This window comes from Cebidichthys violaceus, unplaced genomic scaffold (genome assembly GCF_023349555.1).
Source record: "Cebidichthys violaceus isolate CVI_PGR_0920_01 unplaced genomic scaffold, fCebVio1.0.p SCAF_76, whole genome shotgun sequence".
Taxonomy (NCBI): Eukaryota; Metazoa; Chordata; class Actinopteri; order Perciformes; family Stichaeidae; genus Cebidichthys; species Cebidichthys violaceus.
The window spans coordinates 703,236-727,500 of record NW_027176960.1 but is presented as its reverse complement, the minus strand read 5'-3'; the positions used below and the strand labels follow the sequence as shown (position 1 = coordinate 727,500).

The 24,265-nt window shown below is 44.2% G+C and overlaps 2 protein-coding genes across 8 annotated transcripts in view; one reads left to right on the top strand and one right to left on the bottom strand.

Moving 5' to 3' along the window:
* Positions 1 to 7,835, bottom strand: part of arhgap28 (Rho GTPase activating protein 28) — a 10,355-nt gene extending 2,520 nt beyond the window's left edge. For 2 of the 4 annotated variants that reach the window (XM_068737095.1, XM_068737097.1), the window contains exons 1-11: positions 6,932 to 7,835; positions 6,644 to 6,680; positions 5,190 to 5,350; positions 4,902 to 5,119; positions 4,664 to 4,772; positions 3,561 to 3,895; positions 2,728 to 2,890; positions 1,517 to 1,608; positions 1,298 to 1,375; positions 961 to 1,114; positions 739 to 821 (exon numbers count right to left, since the gene is read on the bottom strand). In XM_068737095.1, the coding sequence (XP_068593196.1) occupies positions 739 to 821; positions 961 to 1,114; positions 1,298 to 1,375; positions 1,517 to 1,608; positions 2,728 to 2,890; positions 3,561 to 3,895; positions 4,664 to 4,772; positions 4,902 to 5,119; positions 5,190 to 5,349 (1,392 nt within the window). In that variant the 5' untranslated portion in view covers position 5,350; positions 6,644 to 6,680; positions 6,932 to 7,835. The remainder of the gene's footprint in view (positions 1 to 738; positions 822 to 960; positions 1,115 to 1,297; positions 1,376 to 1,516; positions 1,609 to 2,727; positions 2,891 to 3,560; positions 3,896 to 4,663; positions 4,773 to 4,901; positions 5,120 to 5,189; positions 5,351 to 6,643; positions 6,681 to 6,931) is intronic. The other 2 variants (XM_068737099.1, XM_068737098.1) reach the window with 2 other exon arrangements.
* Positions 7,836 to 7,967: 132 nt separating this feature from the next.
* On the top strand, positions 7,968 to 23,333 carry LOC137892151 (lethal(3)malignant brain tumor-like protein 4). Of its 4 annotated transcripts, none has more exons than XM_068737090.1 (18): positions 7,968 to 8,029; positions 8,439 to 8,493; positions 10,774 to 10,859; positions 11,936 to 12,040; positions 12,132 to 12,267; positions 12,356 to 12,447; positions 12,819 to 12,961; positions 13,431 to 13,507; positions 14,071 to 14,156; positions 14,365 to 14,475; positions 14,744 to 14,858; positions 15,018 to 15,114; positions 15,956 to 16,084; positions 16,170 to 16,247; positions 16,824 to 16,888; positions 21,115 to 21,278; positions 21,428 to 21,490; positions 21,577 to 23,333. In XM_068737090.1, exons 2-18 carry the CDS (start codon positions 8,466 to 8,468, stop codon positions 22,249 to 22,251), a joined length of 2,250 nt encoding a protein of 749 aa, XP_068593191.1. In that variant the 5' UTR covers positions 7,968 to 8,029; positions 8,439 to 8,465; the 3' UTR covers positions 22,252 to 23,333. The 4 variants fall into 4 exon arrangements, with proteins under 4 accessions (XP_068593191.1, XP_068593190.1, XP_068593189.1 ...); XM_068737089.1 differs by having other exon boundaries at positions 21,112 to 21,278; XM_068737088.1 differs by having other exon boundaries at positions 14,744 to 15,114.
* The last annotated feature ends 932 nt before the right edge of the window (positions 23,334 to 24,265 follow it).

Below are 24,265 nucleotides of genomic sequence, written 5' to 3'. Positions count from 1 at the left end.
CTATTGTAACCTTTGTACTGAGAGATGTTGGTTCATTGTAGTTACTAGTGTAACCTGTGTACTGAGATGTTGGTTCATTGTAGTTACTAGTGTAACCTGTGTACTGAGAGATGTTGGTTCGTTGTAGTTACTAGTGTAACCTGTGTACTGAGAGATGATGGTCGGTTGTAGTTACTATTGTAACCTGTGTACTGAGAGATGATGGTCGGTTGTAGTTACTATTGTAACCTGTGTACTGAGAGATGATGGTCGGTTGTAGTTACTATTGTAACCTGTGTACTGAGAGATGATGGTCGGTTGTAGTTACTATTGTAACCTGTGTACTGAGAGATGATGGTCGGTTGTAGTTACTATTGTAACCTGTGTACTGAGAGATGATGGTCGGTTGTAGTTACTATTGTAACCTGTGTACTGAGAGATGTTGGTTCGTTGTAGTTACTAGTGTAACCTGTGTACTGAGAGATGATGGTCGGTTGTAGTTACTATTGTAACCTGTGTACTGAGAGATGATGGTCGGTTGTAGTTACTATTGTAACCTGTGTACTGAGAGATGATGGTCGGTTGTAGTTACTATTGTAACCTGTGTACTGAGAGATAATGGTCGGTTGTAGTTACTATTGTAACCTGTGTACTGAGAGATGATGGTCGGTTGTAGTTACTATTGTAACCTGTGTACTGAGAGATGATGGTCGGTTGTAGTTACTATTGTAACCTGTGTACTGAGAGATGCTGACTTACTCTGAGTGTTTCTCTGTTTGCTTCAGGAAGGAGCAATGACAGAAGCTGCAGAGCCTGAACCTGGTGGACCACCGAGGAGACACCTGCAGAGACACAACGGGACATGTTGATGATTCATCACTGTGTGTGTGTGTGTGTGTGCGTGTGTGCGTGTGTGCGTGTGTGCGTGCGTGCGTACGTGCGTGCGTGCGTGTGTGCGTGCGTGCGTGCGTGCGTGTGTACCCAGCACAGAGCGATAGGTGGACAGGTGTGTGTGTGTCAGCAGCGGTGTTGGCAGTTCTCTGATGAAAAGCTTCAGCAGACCTGCAGCCTCCACCTGTCTCACTGCAGACCAGTCGAACTCTCCACAACACCTGTCTAACTCTCTACGCAGGCACTGAGGACATAGACAGACAGACAGATATCACTCCATTATTCTGTAAAATACGACAGATCACAGTGTGTGTGTGTGTCTGTGTGTGTGTGTGTGTGTGTGTGTGTGTGTGTGTGTGCGTGTGTGTGCGTGTGTGTGTGTGCGTGTGTGCGTGTGTGTGTGCGTGTGTGTGTGTGTGTGTGTCACCTTCAGGCGAGCAGCTGATCCTGGAACTCTGAGAATCCCTTCAGTCTGCAGACCAGTCTGCTCTAAAGTACACAACAACTACACACACACACACACACACACACACACACACACACACACAGGTTGGTCTTTCTGCACTGAAGAGGACCAACAAGTACATGGTGCTTTATCTAGACACACACAGAGACAGACAGGTAGAGAGAGAGACAGTTTCTTTACCTTCTGGAAGACAACAGGAACTTTAACTCCTGGAAACTTCTTCCTGTCGTTTTCTAACAGCGAGTTTAGAGGAACAGCAAAGACACCGCTGTCTGCTGGACAGAGAGACAGACAGAGGGACAGACAGGGACACTTCATGACATACTACCTGTCTACCTAAGGTAGTTGTGAAAACATTTCCTCGGTCTTATGGAGCCTTTGTCCAATATTTTTATTCTATATTTGTGACAAACTGAGGTGTGAAAACATCACGTTAACCTGTCTTCATGTCTGTGTGTGAGCTGGCCCTTTAAATGAGGAACCCAAACAACAAAGACCTGAAACCAACGTGAGACATCAGCCAATCACAGCGCAGGATTCATATCAATCCTCAGATGACTCAGAAGTAATTATTGACTGATGTAAAATGACTACTACTAGTACTACTACTATAACTACTACTACTACTAGTACTACTACTACCACTACTATAACTACTACCAATACTATAACTACTACTACTACTATAACTACTACTACTACTACTACTATAACTACTACTACTGCTACTACTACTACTATCACTACTACTACTACTACTATAATTACTACTATTACTACTACTACTATAACTACTACTACTACTACTACTATAACTACTACTACTAGTAGTAATAATAATGATAATAATGGTAATAGTGATATAATAATGATAATAATGGTAATAATGATATAATAATGATAATAATGGTAATAATTATATAATGATAATAATGATATGATAATAATGATAATAATGGTAATAATGATAATAATGATCTAATGATAATAATGGTAATAATGATATAATGGTAATAATGATATAATGATAATAATGATAATAATGGTAATAATGATATAATGATAATAATGATAATAATGGTAATAATGATATAATGATAATAATGATAATAATGGTAATAATGATAATAATGATAATAATGATATAATGATAATAATTATAATGATAATAATGGTAATAATGATATAATGATATAATAATGATAATGATAATAACGGTGATAATAATATAATAATGATAATAAAGATAATAATGGTGATAATAATGATATAATGATAATAATGGTGATAATAATGATATAATAATGATAATAAAGATAATAATGGTGATAATAATGATAATAATGATATAATGATAATAATGATATAATAATGATATTAATAACAATCACCCCGAGTCCTGCGGCGCGGTGGGCGGTGGCGTTTGGTTTGGACGCCCAGAGCAAGCAGGAAGGTGGAGAGCTCGATGTGAGAGATGAAGCCGAGGCGGGTGAGGTCACATGAGGACAAGTCGTCAGCTGAGACGAGACCCTGAGTGGGTGGGACAGGTACGAACTACACACACACACACACACACACACACACACACACAGGGTACATCCCAAGTCTCTTAATTGCATCCCCGTTATTGAGGGAAATATCAGATCATGAAAAGACAAATCTTTCTACTAAATGAAGAAAGTTGTTTGTGGTTCTTTTGTTGTTCAGATCTATGAACATCTATTTAAACCAGACGGTGAATCAGAAAACATATCAAATATAAACTAGAGTTTAATCTGATCTGTCTTCACTCTGGTGTTAAACTCAGTCAGTCAGTCTGATCGTCTGCAGCGTCCAATCACATCACTGATGAACAAAGAGGGGGCGTGTCGGCCGTTAAAACACTTCCTGGAAGCCTGTTCTCGTGCGTCCTCGCTCATGACTCCTCAGAGATCCCTCCTCTCTCCTCTCTCCTCTCTTCTCTGAGTTAAATAAGAGCTTTGAGACGGCCGTCAATATAGAGAAGCAGAACAACTTCCTGTTCAAGCGACGATCGAGGAGCGAGGAAATTAAGAGACTTGAGATGTAGCCACTGAGATACATCAACACGTTTAGTTTCTCTTTTACACCCCAAAGCATTATGGGAACTCTAGTTCCAAAACGTAGAACTTGATTATGCCCCCGATAGAAGTAATGTAAAGAATGAAACTAGAAGCAGGAGTGTGTGTCAGGAGGTCAGACTCACCGGTAAATCACCACTGTCACTTCCATGGAAATGAAGACAGTCCCAACAAGTCCCGCCCCTTTTGTGCTCAGCCACGCCTTCTGAGTACGGAGATTCCCGCAGCAGCCAATCAGCTTGTCTCGACCAACTGACAGAATGGGAGTGTGTGTGTGTTGGAAAGTGTGTGTGTGTCGGAGAGTGTGTGTGTGTCAGAGAGTGTGTGTATGTCGGGGAGTGTGTTTGTGTCGGAGAGTTTGTGCGTGTCGGAGAGTGTGTGTGTGTTGGAGGGTGTGTTGGGGATGACGGGTTTTCAGGTAGTTGATCTTCAAAAACGAATGTCGGAAGAGTTGGTCGAACTGGAAACACAAATAGTAAACAGTTGTTTATTTCCTTGAATCTTAAAAACCACTAGAACCACCTAAAGGACCACTAAAACCATCATAAAGACCACTAGAACCACCTAAAGGACCACTAAAACCATCATAAAGACCATTAGAAACTCCCAAAGGACTACTAACATCACCTTAAAGACTACTAGAACCACCTTAAAGACCATTAGAACCACTTTAAAAGCCACCTAAAGGACATCTATAACAATCTTAAAGACCACTAGAACCACCTAAAGGACCACTAAAACCACCTTAAAGACCACTTGAACAGGTTTAAAGACCACTAGAACAAACACATATAGAACCACGTAATGGACCACTAAAACCACCTGAAGGACCATTGAAATCAATAACAGGACCACTAGGACCATTTAAAGGATCACTAGAACCACATACCATAACTGACCTCTATAACGACCCAATGTTCCACTAGAACCACCCAAAGGACCACTAGAACCACGCAATGGACCACTAGAACTAACTAAAGGACCAGTAGAACCACCTAAAGGACTATGATAACCACCTAAAGGACCACCTAAGAGACCAAAGGAACCAGCTAACGGACCACTAGAACAAACTAAAGGACCAGTAGAACCCTGCTCTACAGGAACCACCTGAATTACAACAAGAACCTAAAGGACCATTAGAACATTACCCAATGGACTGGGTAGAGTACTGGGTGGGTCTGTTGGTCCATGAGCAGACTGACGGACAGGTGAGTGGACTGACAGGTACCTCTGTGAGCGTTCCGCCGGATGGTTTTGGTGGTGGTGTGGTATCGACTCGGAGGTGACTCGGCGCGGTGAGAGGGGGGGGAGGGGCATCTTTCTGAGTCATCGTCAGGCTGGAACAGTGTGTGTGTGTGTGTGTGTGTGTGTGTGTGTGTGTGTGTGTATGTGAGAGAGAGAAAACACATTTCATTTCATATCACACAGATATTATACATTGTTTTTTTTAAGTGTTACTTATATACCTCGGTGAAGACGTCGCGGACGTCTCTGATTGGCTGCTTGTTTCTGGTCTTCAGCGTCTCGTTGTAGTTGTCCAGCCTCCTCCTCACCGTGGCGGCTTGTTGATGTGTCAATGTGGACAGAAGCACCTCGGCCGGCGGCGGCGCCTCCTCGGACGACAAGGTCGTCACCAGGGAGGATAGCCCTGCCTCCTTTAGCCACGCCTCCTCCAGCTCCACTTCTGCAGGTAAAACAGAGACGAGTCAGATGGATAAAGAACGCCGTCTCACTCTGCTGTCACTTTGACTTACCGTCCATACTCTTCCTCTCCTCCTCCTCCTCCTCCTCCTCCTCTTTCTCCTCCTCAATGCTCCGCACTTCTCTCCAGTAGGTCTCCATGGTCACGTGGTGGAGGTCAGTGGTCACCGTCTGAGGGGGGGCGGAGGAGGTGGATGGAGATGATGACAACATCCTGTAGAGAGAGATGCTGTCAGCCAATCAGAGCGTCTACATCCTGTCAGCCAATCAGAGCGTCTACATCCTGTCAGCCAATCAGAGCGTCTACATCCTGTCAGCCAATCACAGCGTCTACATCCTGTCAGCCAATCAGAGCGTCTACATCCTGTCAGCCAATCACAGCGTCTACATCCTGTCAGCCAATCACAGCGTCTACATCCTGTCAGCCAACCAGAGCGTCTACATCCTGTCAGCCAATCAGAGCGTCTACATCCTGTCAGCCAATCACAGCGTCTACATCCTGTCAGCCAATCACAGCGTCTACATCCTGTCAGCCAATCAGAGCGTCTACAGCCTGTCAGCCAATCAGAGCCCACTTCCTGACTGAATCATCGTTTTAAATCAAACAGTAAAAGTTGTCAGACTTTGTTGTTAAAGGTGAGAAAGCTTATTGGATGTTAGTTGTTGTATTTAGATGTTGTGGTTGTTGAGCCAACATTAAATATTGATAACGTGTGTGAGAGGAAGTCGGCCTCTTCCAGTGTATTGATCAGTGTGTGTGTGTGTGTGTATGTTGGGGGGAACCTCGCTCTAATGGTTTTGGTTCCCAGGGGAGGACAGAGTGGGGTGCGCAGGCTAACGCTAGCTGCTTCATGTGTCCATTAGGAGGAAATGGATGGTGTCGGCCAATCAGAGCGTCAGAGATAAGTGTTTTCACTCAGGTCCTCAGACGGTAATCTGACCTGGTTAAATCCTCTGAAAACCACATGGACCACGAGGATGTAAGTAGTCCTGTATCTGGTCCAGGTCTGGTGGTTTCAGTCTAGTTTAGTGGTTTCTTGTTGGATCAAGTCTGGAGAAGTTCCTCAAAGTGGTTTATTTGAGCCACATCTGGTCCAGTTTCGGTCCCGTAAACACCTTTAATACCAGATCCAGACCGAGTTAGGGTCTGAAGCCACGATCCAGATCTTAGTGGACTGGTTTAGACAGGTGGGTGGTGGTTCAGGTCTCAGACCTGTTTCTGTCAACACAGTTCTATCATCAGTATGTGTTGAAGCCTCATTCTGAATCCAGATCAGAGTCCAGAGACCGTATCGGATCCACAACGGGACATTATTACAGACTCAGACCAGATCCACTTGGGACCAGTTAGCTGTCATCTGGACCAGATCTGGTGCCGAACCCGGATCTGTAATGATGTCCCTGTTCTGGATCCTCTAGAAGCTCTGATTGGATCTAAACCTCCATCGGTCTCGTCATAATAATAATAATAGTCCTGGTTCAGGTCTGATCCACATCTGGTACTCACGGTGGTTTATCTGGTCTGGATCGTTGTCAACATGAATCTGTTATGAATCATTATGAATCTGTTATTAATCATTATTAAGCATTATTAATCTGTTATGAATCATTATGAATCATTATGAATCTGTTATTAATCATTATTAATCTCTTATTAATCATTATTAAGCATTATTAAGCATTATTAATCTGTTATTAATCATTATTAATCATGAATCTGTTATTAATCATTATTAATCATTATTAATCTAATATCAGTGATCAATAGAGACATAAAGAGAAGAAACAGACTCACCTCCGATCGGTCTGCTCACTGCTCGTCTGTGAGGGGAGAGGGGGGGGAGGGGGAGGAGCCAGAGAGAGAGAGAGAGTGAGAGGGGGGGGGGGGGCAGAGAGAGGGAGGAGGAAGCTCCCAGTTTAGACCAGCAGCTGGACACCAGCTCAGACTGGGAGTGTCCATCAGTCAGAGGGAGTCCACCACAAGTTAGCCTAGCTTAGCACAAAGACTGGAAGCAGAGGGGAACTGTTAGCCTAGCTTAGCACAATTATGATCATTTTATGGATGTTATTGTCTAGACATTATATTGTGGAGTCTAATACTGGTTTTGGATACTAATACTGGTTTTGGATACTTCCTTTCTCCTTCTCCTATACTTCCTATCTCCTTCTATACTTCCCATCTCCTTCTCCTATACTTCCTATCTCCTTCTCCTATACTTATATCTCCTTCTCTTATACTTCCTATCTCCTTCTCCTATACTTCCTATCTCCTTCTCCTATACTTATATCTCCTTCTCTTATACTTCCTATCTCTTTCTCCTATACCTCTATCTCCTTCTCCTATACTTCCTATCTCCTTCTCCTATACTTCCTATCTCCTTCTCCTATACTTCTATCTCCTTCTCCTATACTTCCTATCTCCTTCTCCTATACTTCTATCTCCTTCTCCTATACTTCCTATCTCCTTCTCCTATACTTCCTATCTCCTTCTCCTATACTTCCTATCTCCTTCTCCTATACTTCCTATCTCCATCTCCTATACTTCTATCTCCTTCTCCTTTCACATTTACTTTTATTTTTTTTAGGAGGAAGTGCATCTGTCTCAGCCTCACCTGTCTCTCTCTTCTCTCTCTCTGTCTCTTCTCTCTCTCTCCCTCTCTCTTCTCTCTCTCTCTGTCTCTTCTTTCCCTCTCTCTTCTCTCTCTCTCTGTCTCTTCTTTCCCTCTCTCTTCTCTCTCTCTCTCTCGCTCTCTCTCTCTCTCTCTCTCTCTCTCTCTCTCTCTCTCTCTCTCTTTCCCTCCCTCCCCTTGGAGCATGCGCAGTGGGCTGTTCTTCTCTTTATTTCCGTGTTGTGTAGCTGTCAGCAGCAGAGTGAGGTGGATCATCAGTGACGGTAAGTGTTGTGTAACCGCTCGGTACCGGTACCGGTACTATCAGTACTGTCTCCCCGGTCCCCCGGTTCCTCTCAGCGGGTCTCTGCTGCTCCTGAAGCCGCTCACAGGAGGCCGGAGGCCGGCGGAGAGGCCCGCGGATCTCCGCTGTTTGTTGTTTCCTGATTCAACCTGTCAGCGTTAACAGGACCACACTTCCGGTCAGACTTTCACAATAAGAGTTCGGATTGTGACCCAAGTTTATTGTTTCTTTTTAAAAGTATAAAAACCGACATAAACAAACATTTAGTCACGTGCTGACACTCTTCTTCTGCGGTGTCTTTGTTGGTGTCTTCAGATTAAAGCACATTTTAACGACAATACTTTGTAATTTCTTAGTGTTTTAATGTGAAAAACGCGTCTCATCACCAGAAAACAACCAAAGAAGAAGAACAGAAGATGAAAAACAAAGTCAGCAGCACTCAAGGTAACACACACACACCTGGGGGAAACCCTGCTCTCTGATTGGCTCTCTGTTCAGATCAGTTTAACCTCTGTTCAGGATCACTAACCCTGGCTTAAAGGGTCTCCAAAACTCTTACACTAGTTAACAGTTAGCTGCCCTACTAAACAGTTAGCAGCACAAGTAAACAGTTAGCAGCACTAGTTAACAGTTAGCAGCACAAGTTAACCGTTAGCAGCACTAGTAAACAGTTAGCAGCACAAGTTAACAGTTAGCAGCACTAGTTAACAGTTAGCAGCACAAGTAAACAGTTAGCAGCACAAGTTAACAGTTAGCAGCACTAGTAAACAGTTAGCAGCACAAGTTAACAGTTAGCTGTCCTAGTAAACAGTTAGCACCACAAGTAAACAGTTAGCAGCACTAGTTAACAGTTAGCTGCCCTAGTAAACAGTTAGCAGCACAAGTTAACCGTTAGCAGCACTAGTAAACAGTTAGCAGCACTAGTTAACAGTTAGCAGCACAAGTTAACCATTAGCAGCACTAGTAAACAGTTAGCAGCACAAGTTAACAGTTAGCAGCACAAGTTAACAGTTAGCAGCACTAGTTAACAGTTAGCAGCACAAGTTAACCATTAGCAGCACTAGTAAACAGTTAGCAGCACAAGTAAACAGTTAGCAGCACTAGTTAACAGTTAGCAGCACAAGTTAACAGTTAGCAGCATAAGTTAACCGTTAGCAGCACTAGTTAACCGTTAGCACCACAAGTAAACAGTTAGCAGCACTAGTTAACAGTTAGCACCACAAGTAAACAGTTAGCAGTACTAGTTAACCGTTAGCACCACAAGTAAACAGTTAGCAGCACAAGTTAACCATTAGCAGCACTAGTAAACAGTTAGCAGCACAAGTTAACAGTTAGCAGCACAAGTTAACAGTTAGCAGCCCTAGTAAACAGTTAGCAGCACAAGTAAACAGTTAGCAGCACAAGTTAACAGTTAGCTGCCCTAGTAAACAGTTAGCAGCACAAGTAAACAGTTAGCAGCACTAGTAAACAGTTAGCAGCACTAGTTAACAGTTAGCAGCACAAGTTAACCGTTAGCAGCACTAGTAAACAGTTAGCAGCACAAGTTAACAGTTAGCAGCACTAGTTAACAGTTAGCAGCACAAGTAAACAGTTAGCAGCACAAGTTAACAGTTAGCAGCACTAGTAAACAGTTAGCAGCACAAGTTAACAGTTAGCTGTCCTAGTAAACAGTTAGCACCACAAGTAAACAGTTAGCAGCACTAGTTAACAGTTAGCTGCCCTAGTAAACAGTTAGCAGCACAAGTTAACCGTTAGCAGCACTAGTAAACAGTTAGCAGCACTAGTTAACAGTTAGCAGCACAAGTTAACCATTAGCAGCACTAGTAAACAGTTAGCAGCACAAGTTAACAGTTAGCAGCACAAGTTAACAGTTAGCAGCACTAGTTAACAGTTAGCAGCACAAGTTAACCATTAGCAGCACTAGTAAACAGTTAGCAGCACAAGTAAACAGTTAGCAGCACTAGTTAACAGTTAGCAGCACAAGTTAACAGTTAGCAGCACAAGTTAACCGTTAGCAGCACTAGTTAACCGTTAGCACCACAAGTAAACAGTTAGCAGCACTAGTTAACAGTTAGCACCACAAGTAAACAGTTAGCAGTACTAGTTAACCGTTAGCACCACAAGTAAACAGTTAGCAGCACAAGTTAACCATTAGCAGCACTAGTAAACAGTTAGCAGCACAAGTTAACAGTTAGCAGCACAAGTTAACAGTTAGCAGCCCTAGTAAACAGTTAGCAGCACAAGTAAACAGTTAGCAGCACAAGTTAACAGTTAGCTGCCCTAGTAAACAGCAGCACAAGTAAACAGTTAGCAGCACTAGTTAACTGTTAGCACCACAAGTAAACAGTTAGCAGCACTAGTTAACAGTTAGCAGCACAAGTTAACCATTAGCAGCACAAGTTAACCATTAGCAGCACTAGTAAACAGTTAGCAGCACAAGTAAACAGTTAGCAGCACTAGTTAACAGTTAGCAGCACAAGTTAACAGTTAGCAGCACTAGTTAACAGTTAGCAGCACAAGTTAACAGTTAGCAGCACAAGTAAACAGTTAGCAGCACTAGTTAACAGTTAGCAGCACAAGTTAACAGTTAGCAGCACAAGTTAACAGTTAGCTGTACTAGTTAACAGTTAGCAGCACTAGTAAACTGTGTGTGTGTGTGTGTGTGTGTGTGTGTGTGTGTGTGTGTGTGTGTGTGTGTGTGTGTGTGTGTGTGTGTGTGTTCAGTGAGTGTAAAGAGACGGTCCTGGTCCTGGCAGCAGTACCTGAACGAACAGAAAACAGAAGCTGCTCCTCTGTCAATGTTTACACAGGTAACTCACACACACAGGTAACACACACACATTGGTAACACACACACACACACACACACACACACACACACACACAGGTAGCACACGCACACAGGTAACTCACACACACAGCTAACTCACACACACAGCTAACTCACACACACACAGGTAACTCACACACACACAGGTAACTCACACACACAGGTAACTCACACACACACAGGTAACTCACACACACAGGTAACACATACACACAGGTAACTCACACACACACAGGTAACACATACACACAGGTAACTCACACACACACAGGTAACACACACACACACACACACACACAGGTAACTCACACACACAGGTAACTCACACACACACAGGTAACTCACACACACAGGTAACTCACACACACAGGTAACACACACACACAGGTAACTCACACACACAGGTAACTCACACACACAGGTAACTCACACACACACAGGTAACACACACACACACACACAGGTAACTCACACACACAGGTAACTCACACACACACAGGTAACTCACACACACAGGTAACACATACACACAGGTAACACACACACACAGGTAACTCATACACACAGGTAACACACACACACAGGTAACTCACACACACAGGTAACACATACACACAGGTAACACACACATGTGAAGCAACTGTGGTTAAGGCGGTTCGATCCCCAGCTCCGCTGGTCGCATGTCGATATGTCCTTGAGCAAGACACTTAACCCCAGAATTGCCCCCATAGCTCCTCCCATCAGTGTGTGAATGAGTGAGTCTGATAGACAGGTGGTAGCTCCTCCCATCAGTGTGTATGTAGCCTGCTATATACATTCTTCTTTAATCAATCAATACTACTATTGTCTGTCTCTCTAACTTGTCTGTCTCTTTGACCTGTCTCTGTCTCTAACCTGTCTCTCTATCTGACCTGTCTGTCTCTTTGACCTGTCTCTGTCTCTTTGACCTGTCTCTGTGTCTAACCTGTCTCTCTCTCTGACCTGTCTTTCTGACCTGTCTCTGTGTCTAATCTGTCTCTCTCTCTGATCTGTCTCTCTCTCTGACCTGTCTGTCAGTCCCAGTGTGTTCCCAGTAGGAGGACTGGTTTTAAAGTTGGGATGAAGCTGGAGGGCGTCGACCCGCTGCACCCGTCTATGTTCTGTGTGCTGACCGTGGCCGAGGTAACACACACACACACACACACACACACACACACACACCTGTCTGAGGTCGGTCAGGTGAGTGTCCTGTCTCTCTCTCTCTCTCTCTCAGGTGATTGGCTGTCGGCTCCGCCTCCATATCGACGGGTACTCTGAGTGCTATGACTTCTGGGTAAACGCTGACTCAGCCAACATCAGACAGACAGGCTGGTGTAAAGACAACAACCACAAGCTCCACCCCCCCAAAGGTGATTACAGGTAGCCGCTCCTCCTCACAGAGGACCACCTTACACAGGTGACACCACTCAACCAACCTGTCTGTCTCTCTCTTTACAGGCCACAGTGAGACAGATTTTGATTGGCAGCATTACCTTCAGTCTACAGGCTCTCATGCTGCCCCCCCGACCCTGTTCACCTGTCACACTGCAGTCAGTATACACCTGTCTGTCTGTTCACCTGTCTGTCTGCAGTCAGTAGAAACCTGTCTGTCTGTTCACCTGTCTGTCAGCCGTCAGTAGAAACCTGTCTGTCTGTTCACCTGTCTGTCAGCCGTCAGTAGAAACCTGTCTGTCTGTTCACCTGTCTGTCAGCCGTCAGTAGAAACCTGTCTGTCTGTTCACTTGTCTGTCAGCCGTCAGTAGAAACCTGTCTGTCTGTTCACCTGTCTGTCAGCCGTCAGTAGAAACCTGTCTGTCTGTTTGCCTGCTGTGGGTTTGATCTCACCACCTCTCTCTCTCTCTCTCTCTGTCTGTCTGTCTGTCTGTCTGTCTGTCTGTCTGTCTGTCTGTCTGTCTGTCAGAGCTGTGGGTTCAGTGTGGGGATGAAGTTGGAGGCGGTCGACAGGAAGAACCCCGGACTCGTCTGCGTCGCTTCCGTTGCTGATGTCATCGATGACCACTTCCTGGTTCACTTCGACAACTGGGACGACACATATGACTACTGGTGAGACAGACAGACAGGTCAGAGACAGACAGACAGTCAGGCAGAGAGACAGACAGTGGTACTAGTAATTAGTAACAGCAATTTCTTCCACGAGTGAAACTAGAGAAAGTTAACATGTTTACTAGTTAGTAGTAGTAGTAGTAGCAGAGGTGGTAGTAGTAGTAGTAGTAGTAGTAGTAGTAGTAGTAGTAGTAGTAGTACGGGCAGTCAAGGTAGTAGCAGTAGTAGAGGTAGTAGCAGCAGCAGTAGAGGTAGTAGTACGGGCAGTAGAGGTAGTAGTAGTAGTAGTAGTAGTAGTACAGGCAGTAGAGGTAGTAGTAGTACTGGTAGTACAGGCAGTAGAGGTAGTATTGATAGTGTCACAGTACAGTGTTGTACAGTAGCAGTAAATGGTGATAGTAAAGTGTATTTGTATGAGACTGAAGGTATTGATCAATACTTATTGATTGATTCTCATTGGATGGATCAGGTGTGACAGCAGCAGTCCGTACATCCATCCTGTGGGCTGGTGTGAAGAACAGGGACGACCTCTCACCGCTCCTCAGGGTACACACTCAGTGCACACTCAGTACACACTCAGTGCACACTCAGTACACACTCAGTACACACTCAGTACACACTCAGTGCACACTCAGTGCACACTCAGTACACACTCAGTGCACACTCAGTACACACTCAGTACACACTCAATGCACACTCAGTACACACTCAGTACACACTCAGTACACACTCAATGCACACTCAGTACACACTCAGTGCACACTCAGTGCACACTCAGTGCACACTCAGTACACACTCAGTACACACTCGCATAGTATACACTCACATAGTACCCACTCACATAGTACACATTCTGTAGTATACACTCTGTAGTATACACTCACATAGTATACACTCCGTAGTATACACTTACATAGTATACACTCACATAGTACCCACTCACATAGTACACATTCTGTAGTATACACTCTGTAGTATACACTCACATAGTATACACTCCGTAGTATACACTCCGTAGTATACACTCTGTAGTATACACTCACATAGTATACACTCACATAGTACTCACTCTGTAGTACTACTGGTCATGGATACTTGCTGTTTTTCAGGACACCCAAACCCAGAGAACTTCCTGTGGGAGGAATACCTTCATCAAACTGGTTCCACCGCTGCTCCCAGTTCAGCCTTCACACTGGTGAGGAACCGAGGAGGTATAGAAGGAATCGAGGAGGTAGAGAAGGAATCGAGGAGGTAGAGAAGGAAACAAGGTGGTAGAGAAGGAAAGGAGGAGGTAGAAAAGGAAACAAGGAGGTAGAGAAGGAAAGGAGGAGGTAGAAAAGGAAACCAGGAGGTAGAGAAGGCATCACTCAGATGATGTGATGATTGTCTTTTCGTCCAATCAGAGAGCTCCACACGGGTTCCAGGTGAACCAGAAACTGGAGGCCGTCGACAGGAAGAACCCTATGTTGATCCGCGTCGCCACGGTAAAGGATACAGAAGACTACAGAGTGAAGGTACGTCAGACCCGTCTGTGTACCCGTCTGTGTACCCGTCTGTGTACCCGTCTGTGTACCCGTCTGTCTACCTGTCTGTCTACCTGTGTGTGTACCCGTCTGTATACCCGTCTGTCTACTCGTCTGTCTACCCGTCTGTCTACCCGTCTGTCTACCCGTGTGTGTACCCGTCTGTGTACCCGTCTGTCTACCCGTGTGTCTACCCGTGTGTCTACCCGTGTGATGTTTTGGAGTGTGTGATGACGTCACCAGGTGTGTTCACCTGCAGGTTCATTATGACGGCTGGTCGCAGCAGTTTGACGTCTGGAGCGACAGTGACCTCCAGGACCTTCATCCTGTGGGCTGGTGTCAACGCACAGGACACCCTCTGGAACCCCCCCCAGGTCAGACAGACAGGTCAGACAGACGGGTCAGAGAGAGAAGGATCAGAGAGACGGGTCAGAGAGACGGGTCAGAGAGATGGGTCAGAGAGAAACGGGTCAGAGAGACAGACATGTTTAATGATTCTAACAGTGTTTCTGTTCCCGCTGTGTGTGAGACAGGTTCCTCCCCCATGTCTCCCTCTCAGGGTGTCTGTCCCACTCGTGGCTGCAGAGGAGTTGGACACATTAAAGGAGCCAAATACACCGGACACCACAGGTACGGATACATCTGCTGAGTCATATTTCTGTCTTCTGAGTCCTGTTTCTGTCTGCTGAGTCCCGTTTCTGTCTTCTGAGTCACGTTTCTGTCTGCTGAGTCCCGTTTCTGTCTTCTGAGTCCTGTTTCTGTCTGCTGAGTCCCGTTTCTGTCTTCTGAGTCACGTTTCTGTCTTCTGAGTCCTGTTTCTGTCTTCTGAGTCATGTTTCTGTCTGCTGAGTCCTGTTTCTGTCTTCTGAGTCACGTTTCTGTCTTCTGAGTCACGTTTCTGTCTGCTGAGTCCTGTTTCTGTCTGCTGAGTCACATTTCTGTCTGCTGAGTCCTGTTTCTGTCTGCTGAGTCCTGTTTCTGTCTTCTGAGTCATGTTTCTGTCTTCTGAGTCATGTTTCTGTCTGCTGAGTCATGTTTCTGTCTGCTGAGTCACGTTTCTGTCTGCTGAGTCCTGTTTCTGTCTGCTGAGTCCTGTTTTTGTCTGCTGAGTCACATTTCTGTCTGCTGAGTCACGTTTCTGTCTGCTGAGTCGTGTTTCTGTCTTCTGAGTCACGTTTCTGTCTTCTGAGTCACGTTTCTGTCTGCTGAGTCCTGTTTCTGTCTGCTGAGTCACATTTCTGTCTGCTGAGTCCTGTTTCTGTCTGCTGAGTCCTGTTTCTGTCTTCTGAGTCATGTTTCTGTCTTCTGAGTCATGTTTCTGTCTGCTGAGTCATGTTTCTGTCTGCTGAGTCACGTTTCTGTCTGCTGAGTCCTGTTTCTGTCTGCTGAGTCCTGTTTTTGTCTGCTGAGTCACGTTTCTGTCTGCTGAGTCGTGTTTTATTTCTGCTGAGTCATGTTTCTGTCCCCCCAGTGCCTTCGGGTGTCCGTACTCGGACATTAATATGCGTAAGGAGGTGCTGCTTCCTGATAGGCTGGGAGGAGAGAGAGTCATCACCCTCGTACCTGTCACCATGTATCACCACGGTAACGAGTCAGACAGGTAATCATTTATTCACAAATAATTTAATTCACGAATAAATTACAGCATGTTACGAAACCTTTTAATGACGAAGACGTTCTTTCAGGTGTGCCCAGGTGAAGACAGAGCCCAGAGACCAGACCCTGCTGCTTCCTCTGGGGAAGAGAAGGAGACAGACAGACAGGTGAGACAGACAGGCAGGTGAGACAAACAGACAGGCAGGTGAGACAGACAGGCGGGTGAGACAGACAGGCAGGTGAAACAGACAGGTGAGACAGACAGACAGGGGAGACAGACAGACAGGGGAGACAGACAGGCAGGGGAGACAGACAGGCAGGTGAGACAGACAGGTGAGACAGACAGACAGGTGAGACAGACAGGCAGGGGAGACAGACAGGTGAGACAGACAGGCAGGTGAAACAGACAGGCAGGGGAGACAGACAGACAGGGGAGACAGACAGACAGACAGGTTTGACGGCTTTAGAAGAAACTCACTTGGACTCGTTTAAATTTGACTTTTAATGTTAAAATAACTGAATCTGAATATCATAATTTGAAATTGAAGTTATTCATTTGGAATTAAATTCCAATAAACTTTTTCCAACGACTGCTAGTTAGATTCCATCACAGTCAGAATAATGGATCAATAACGGATCAATAGACTCATCGTTTCAGCAGACAGAAGCAGAGGAATCAGAACACATTCAGTCACTTGATGAAACTATTTGTCTTTATTTTATAATGACTTCTTTTCCTCCAGACTCTCCCATCCAACCAAATTCCTCCGTGGGAAACAGGAAGAGGAGGAGCTTCACATCACACCAGGTACAGATTAATTGGCCAAATCCCAATGTCCTCCCTAAACCCTAAGCCCTGAACTCTGAAGGATTTAGCTGACGTCACCTGGTCAGTGGTTGAGTGTGAGAGACTGTGAGGGCTCGAAAGGGTGTAAATATGAATGGGACAGCACTTTGCTGCAACATATCACGTTACCATGAAAACGACAAAAAAATAAGATGTATAATTGTGTGTATTTATACTTATACTTTGTACTCCCTGATTTGAACGTCTTCAGGCTCTTTCCTCACTAGATGAGGTCATTTCATATCATCTATTTACTTGTTTTTGTCAAAACATCTTCGATGACAAAATCAAATATTTGGATAAATGGATAAATAAATAAATATCTGATTTCAAGTTATTTTTTTGTTCCATCTTTAACCCTTAATGTTTCTGTGTAATATAATAAGACAGGCTGAACACACTGAGCCGTCCTCTTTGTTTACTTTTTTTTTTAAACGTCTCCATGCGTCCACTGGTTACCCCGTGTTTAACGTCACATTGCTATGACTTGTGGGTAATTCCCTTCGGCTAAGTCAGCATACCATGTGACTTACGGAAAGAGTTCATAAAGGGCTCAAAATGTCCGCGAGAGAACCCTCAAACACTTGAGGTTTTGGCAGTGGGACATCCCTAAACCCTCAAGGACTTCGCGGGAGTGCGCCTCAAAGTCCGTGAGTCCGTAAGGGGGGACATTGCGATTTGGCCATTGACGTTGAACAGTTTCATGTTTCATTGACGTTGAACAGTTTCGTTGACGTTGAACAGTTTCGTTAACGTAGAACAGTTTCGTTGACGTAGAACAGTTTCGTTGACGTTGAACAGATTCATTGACGTTGAACAGTTTCGTTAACGTAGAACAGTTTCATTGACGTAGAACAGTTTCATTGACGTTGAACAGTTTCATGTTTCATTGACGTTGAACAGTTTCATGTTTCATTGACGTAGAACAGTTTCGTTGACGTAGAACAGTTTTGTTAACGTAGAACAGTTTCGTTGACGTTGAACAGTTTCGTTAACGTAGAACAGTTTCGTTGACGTAGAACAGTTTCGTTGACGTTGAACAGTTTCATGTTTCATTGACGTTGAACAGTTTCATGTTTCATTGACATTGTACAGTTTCATTGACGTTGAACAGTTTTGTTGACGTTGAACAGTTTCATTGACGTAGAACAGTTTCGTTGACGTTGAACAGTTTTGTTGACATAGAACAGTTTCATTGACGTTGAACAGTTTCGTTAACGTAGAACAGTTTCATTGACATAGAACAGTTTCATTGACGTAGAACAGTTTCATTGACGTTGAACAGTTTCATGTTTCATTGATGTTGAACAGTTTCATGTTTCATTGACGTTGTACAGTTTTGTTGACGTTGAACAGTTTTGTTAACGTAGAACAGTTTCGTTGACGTAAAACAGTTTCATTGACGTTGAACAGTTTCGTTGACTTTGAACAGTTTCGTTGACGTTAAACAGTTTCATTGACATTGAACAGTTTCGTTGACGTTGAACAGTTTCATGTTTCATTGACGTTGAACAGTTTCATGTTTCATTGACATTGTACAGTTTTGTTGACGTTGAACAGTTTCGTTAACGTAGAACAGTTTCGTTGACGTTGAACAGTTTTGTTGGCGTAGAACAGTTTTGTTGACGTTGAACAGTTTCGTTGACGTTGAACAGTTTCATGTTTCATTGACGTTGAACAGTTTCATTGACGTTGAACAGTTTCATGTTTCATTGACATTGTACAGTTTTGTTGACGTTGAACAGTTTCGTTAACGTAGAACAGTTTCGTTGACGTTGAACAGTTTTGTTGACGTAGAACAGTTTTGTTGACGTTGAACAGTTTCATTGACGTTGAACAGTTTCATGTTTCATTGACATTGTACAGTTTCGTTGACGTTGAACAGTTCCGTTAACGTAGAACAGTTTCGTTGACGTTGAACAATTTTGTTGACGTTGAACAGTTTTGTTAACGTAGAACAGTTTTGTTGACGTTGAACAGTTTCATGTTTCATTGATGTTGAACAGTTTCATGTTTCATTGACGTTGTACAGTTTCGTTGACGTTGAACAGTTCCGTTAACGTAGAACAGTTTCGTTGACGTTGAACAATTTTGTTGACGTTGAACAGTTTTGTTAACGTAGAACAGTTTCGTTGACGTTGAACAGTTTCATGTTTCATTGATGTTGAACAGTTTCATGTTTCATTGACGTTGTACAGTTTCGTTGACGTTGAACAGTTTCGTTAACATAGAACAGTTTCGTTGACGTTGAACAGTTTCGTTGATGTAGAACAGTTTCATTGACGTTGAACAGTTTCGTTAACGTAGAACAGTTTCGTTGACGTTGAACAGTTTTGTTGACGTAGAACAGTTTTGTTGACGTTGAACAGTTTCATGTTTCATTGATGTTGAACAGTTTCATGTTTCATTGACGTTGTACAGTTTCGTTGACGTTGAACAGTTTCGTTAACATAGAACAGTTTCGTTGACGTTGAACAGTTTCGTTGATGTAGAACAGTTTCATTGACGTTGAACAGTTTCGTTAACGTAGAACAGTTTCGTTGACGTTGAACAGTTTTGTTGACGTAGAACAGTTTTGTTGACGTTGAACAGTTTTATGTTTCATTGACGTTGAACAGTTTCATGTTTCATTGACGTTGAACAGTTTCGTTAACGTAGAACAGTTTCGTTAACGTAGAACAGTTTCGTTGACGTTGAACAGTTTTGTTGACGTAGAACAGTTTTGTTGACGTTGAACACTTTCGTTGACGTTGAACAGTTTCATGTTTCATTGACGTTGAACAGTTTCATGTTTCATTGACATTGTACAGTTTCGTTGACGTAGAACAGTTTCGTTGACGTTGAACAGTTTTGTTGACATAGAACAGTTTCATTGACGTTGAACAGTTTCATGTTTCATTGACGTTGAACAGTTTCATGTTTCATTGACATTGTACAGTTTCGTTGACGTTGAACAGTTCCGTTAACGTAGAACAGTTTCGTTGACGTTGAACAGTTTTGTTGACGTTAAACAGTTTTGTTAACGTAGAACAGTTTCGTTGACGTTGAACAGTTTCGTTGACGTTGAACAGTTTCATGTTTCATTGATGTTGAACAGTTTCATGTTTCATTGACGTTGTACAGTTTCGTTGACGTTGAACAGTTTCGTTAACATAGAACAGTTTCGTTGACGTAGAACAGTTTCGTTGATGTAGAACAGTTTCATTGACGTTGAACAGTTTTGTTGACTTTGAACGGTTTCGTTGACGTTAAACAGTTTCATTGACGTTGAACAGTTTCGTTGACGTTGAACAGTTTCATGTTTAATTGACGTTGAACAGTTTCATGTTTCATTGACATTGTACAGTTTTGTTGACGTTGAACAGTTTCGTTAACGTAGAACAGTTTCGTTGACGTTGAACAGTTTTGTTGACGTTGAACAGTTTTGTTAACGTAGAACAGTTTCATTGACGTAGAACAGTTTCATTGACGTTGAACAGTTTCATGTTTCATTGATGTTGAACAGTTTCATGTTTCATTGATGTTGAACAGTTTCATGTTTCGTTGACGTTGTACAGTTTCGTTGACGTTGAAGAGTTTCGTTGACGTAGAACAGTTTCATTGACGTTGAACAGTTTCGTTGACGTAGAACAGTTTCATTGACGTTGAACAGTTTCATTGACGTTGAACAGTTTCATTGACGTTGAACAGTTTCATGTTTCATTGACGTTGGACAGTTTCATTGACGTTGGACAGTTTCATTGACGTAGAACAGTTTCATTGACGTTGAACAGTTTCATTGACGTTCTCTCTCTCTCTCTCTCTGATTGTGTTTCCATGGAAACAGCAGGCCAATGAAGTGGCTGTTTCCATGGAGACAGCTCACCATGGTAACAGCGGTGTTGGTTGTGAAGGTCTCTTTGCTCCTCCTGTCTCTGGTCACGTGACGCCTGTCTCACTGCTGTGGGGTGAGACAGGTCTCCTGATTCTTAACGTTTTAATGTGGTTCAGACTGGATTGTGTTTGTTGATGGACGAGTCTGAACCAGAACCAGGACCTCGACACTTGAGGCACTAACGTTTAGCATTCTGCTAACGATTAGCATTCTGCTAACGTCGTGAGTCACAGTTCAAACAGCTCAAAGTGTTGTTTCAGAGACTCGTCTCTCTGACCTGTCTGTCTCTCTGACCTGTCTGTCTCTCCAGCAGCAGAGTCCAGTCTGCAGGCCGCCCTCCACCAGTCTGTTTTCCTGTCGGCCATGTCGGCGCAGCCCGGCCGCGACCTGTCTCTCTGCTGGGAGCAACACCGCAAACTGCTGCCGGGCGTCTCCGGAGTCCACGCAGAGACCGTCAGACACTGGAGCGTCCAGCAGGTCAGAGAGAGACAGACAGGTCCCTGTCTGTCTATAAACTGTCTGTTTCTCTCTAACCGGTCTGTCTCTCTAACTTGTCTTACTCTCTCTAACCTGTCTGTATCTCTAACTTGTCTTAGTCTCTCTCTGACCTGTCTGTCTCTCTGCAGGTGTCAGACTTCATTGAGTCTCTTCCTGGTTGTGAAGAACAGGCCAAACAGTTCAGAGACGAGGTGAGACGACCAATCAGCTGCTGTTGATTTAACTCATCACATTGAACCTGCTGTGATCTCATTGGTTCCTGCTTCCGTCCATCTAGCAAATCGATGGGCGGGCCTTCCTTCTGCTCACCCAACGGGACATTGTCAGGATCATGTCAATCAAACTTGGTCCCGCTCTCAAAATTTACAACTCCATCCTGATGTTCAAACACGCTGAGGACCGGAGCCAATCACAGGCTGAGGATTGGGTCAAATCACAGGCTGAGGATTGGGTCCAATCACAGGCCGAGAATTGGGTCAAATCACAGGCTGAGGATTGGGTCCAATCACACGCTGAGGACCGGAACCAATCAGAGGCCGAGGACCGGAACCAATCAGAGGCCGAGTACCGGAACCAATCAGAGGCCGAGGACCGGAGCCAATCACACATCGAGGACCGCAGCCAATCAGAGGCCGAGGACCGGAACCAATCAGAGGCCGAGGACCGGAACCAATCAGAGGCCGAGGACCGGAACCAATCAGAGGCCGAGGACCGGAACCAATCACACGCCGAGGACCGGAGCAAATCACACGCCAAGGACCGGAGCAAATCACACGCCGAGGACCGGAACCAATCACACGCCGAGGACCGGAACCAATTACACGCCGAGAACCGGAACCAATTACACGCCGAGGACCGGAGCAAATCAGAGGCCGAGGACCGGAACCAATCAGAGGCCGAAGTCACCTCTGTTTATTTTCCATCCAATCATCAATCAGATTTTAATTTCTGATGACTCGGCTATAATCTCAGAAGTTTTCGTTGTCATGTGACGTTCATCAAAAAGAAGAAAACGAGACAAAAATGTTAAGTTTGTTGAATTTCATCACCTGGAGCACATGAGCTCCACTCCAGGCTCCGCCTCTTTTGGAGGGGTGGGGCTAAATGCAGGTGAGTTCAGACGGGACAGATGCGTCCTCCTGTAACAGAATAAAGAAACGCCTTCACCTGACAACACAAAGTAGTTTACAATATTCATAAAGTTTTATTGAATTTTCCACAAAACAAACTCATGAATGCTGCCAGCTGATTGGCTGAGACCTTAAAAAGCACTACAACACAGGAAACTGATATCTAATCTATAATTCTTATGAATAATTCAGATGTTTCTGTTTGTGAAAATATATTTTTGTTAACAACTTCATATTTATCAGGTAAAAAAAAAAAAAGCAAATAAAATGTGAATACATGCAGATTAAAAAGCCATTTACTAAAGAAAGTGACTGAGAGAAAGTTTAATATTTATTATTAAAGTCTCATTAATAAAGAAGTGTCTTAATTATGAATAAAAGGTTTAATTATGAAGAGTCATCTGATGGTTGTTATTAGATCTTAAGTGGTAATAAACCAGAATGTAAGGGCTCGTGAATAAACGCCTCACAGGTGACGCTCGATAATGTCACACCGTGGCTCCGCCCCCACGGTAATGACGTCATTCTCAGGATTTGACTCGTCAGACTGTTCAATGCCGGGTCGTCACTTCCTTTCAGGTGACCTTTACGACCAATGGCAGCGATGACATTCACAAGTCCCGCCTCCTCTGCTGCGATTGGTCAGTTTGTGAAGGGAGACGACGCCGGCGTTATATTTATAATCATATTTTCTGTAGTATTATGAAGAGTATCCATTGTACCTCTAGAGATTTCTATTTTGAAGTTTATAAATATATATTTGTAGTTCACCCTGACTCCTCCTCCTCTGTGATGTCACTGTGATGTCACAGAGGGTGGAGGCTCTGCTGCACGCTCAGTCTGTTTGTTTTTCTTTGTCTCTGTCGGTGTTTGATGAGATGAATAAAGTTTCTCTTGAAGCTGAGATGTTGAGCACTTTGATTCCACCGTTTCTTTTCAGCTCGTTCAGGAGGTCCGTCACTCTGTGTCCTGGTCTCTGTCCCGGGGGAACCACAGGACAAAGTCTGGTCCACAGAGGTTTTTGTGGTCTCTGCTATACAGACCAGGTGTCGAGGATCAGGTCTTCCTCCAGGTGACGGTCAGCAGCTCTAGTGTTGAGGACCGGTCACATAGAGACCTAATCCGTAGAAACCTGATCTGTAGAAGACCCTGATCCGTAGAGACCCTGATCTGTAAAAAACCTGATCCGTAGAAACCTGATCCGTAGAGACCCTGATCAGTAGAGACCCTGATCCGTACAGACCCTGATCCGTAGAAACCTGATCTGTAGATACCTGATCCATAGAAACCTGATCCGTAGAGACCCTGATCTGTAGAGACCCTGATTCGTACAGACCCTGATCAGTAGAGACCCTGATCAGTAGAGACCCTGATCTGTAGAGACCCTGATTCGTACAGACCCTCATCCGTAGAGACCCTGATCTGTAGAGACCCTGATTTGTACAGACCCTGATCAGTAGAGACCCTGATCCGTAGAGACCCTGACCTGATCCGTAGATACCTGATCCGTAGATACCTGATCCGTAGATACCTGATCCATAGAAACCTGATCCGTAGAGACCCTGATCTGTAGAAAACCTGATTCGTACAGATCCTGATCCGTACAGACCCTGATCGGGTCCTGTACCGGGTCTCTGGATGGGGCCTACGGAGTCTCTTGAGGGACAAATTTCCTTAGTGAATTATTCAGATGCTGCAGAGCTGCTCTGCCTCTGTCTCCTAGCAACAGCAGCATCAGAGATGGAGGATTCACAGCAGACCAGAGAGCAGTGAGACAGACGGAGAGACAGACGGGTTAGTGTGAGACGGGTTCCTGTCTGAAGAGACCTTCATTCA

What these genes read in the sequence shown, in the direction of transcription:
- LOC137892151 (XM_068737086.1), top strand. Translation starts at nt 8,466, where the DNA reads ATGAAAAACAAAGTCAGCAGCACTCAAG. An exon ending in CAAGCTCCACCCCCCCAAAG is followed by an intron (nt 12,268 to 12,355) that starts GTGATTACAGGT and finishes CTCTCTTTACAG; the next exon opens with GCCACAGTGAGACAGATTTT. An exon ending in CACGGTAACGAGTCAGACAG is followed by an intron (nt 16,085 to 16,169) that starts GTAATCATTTAT and finishes ACGTTCTTTCAG; the next exon opens with GTGTGCCCAGGTGAAGACAG.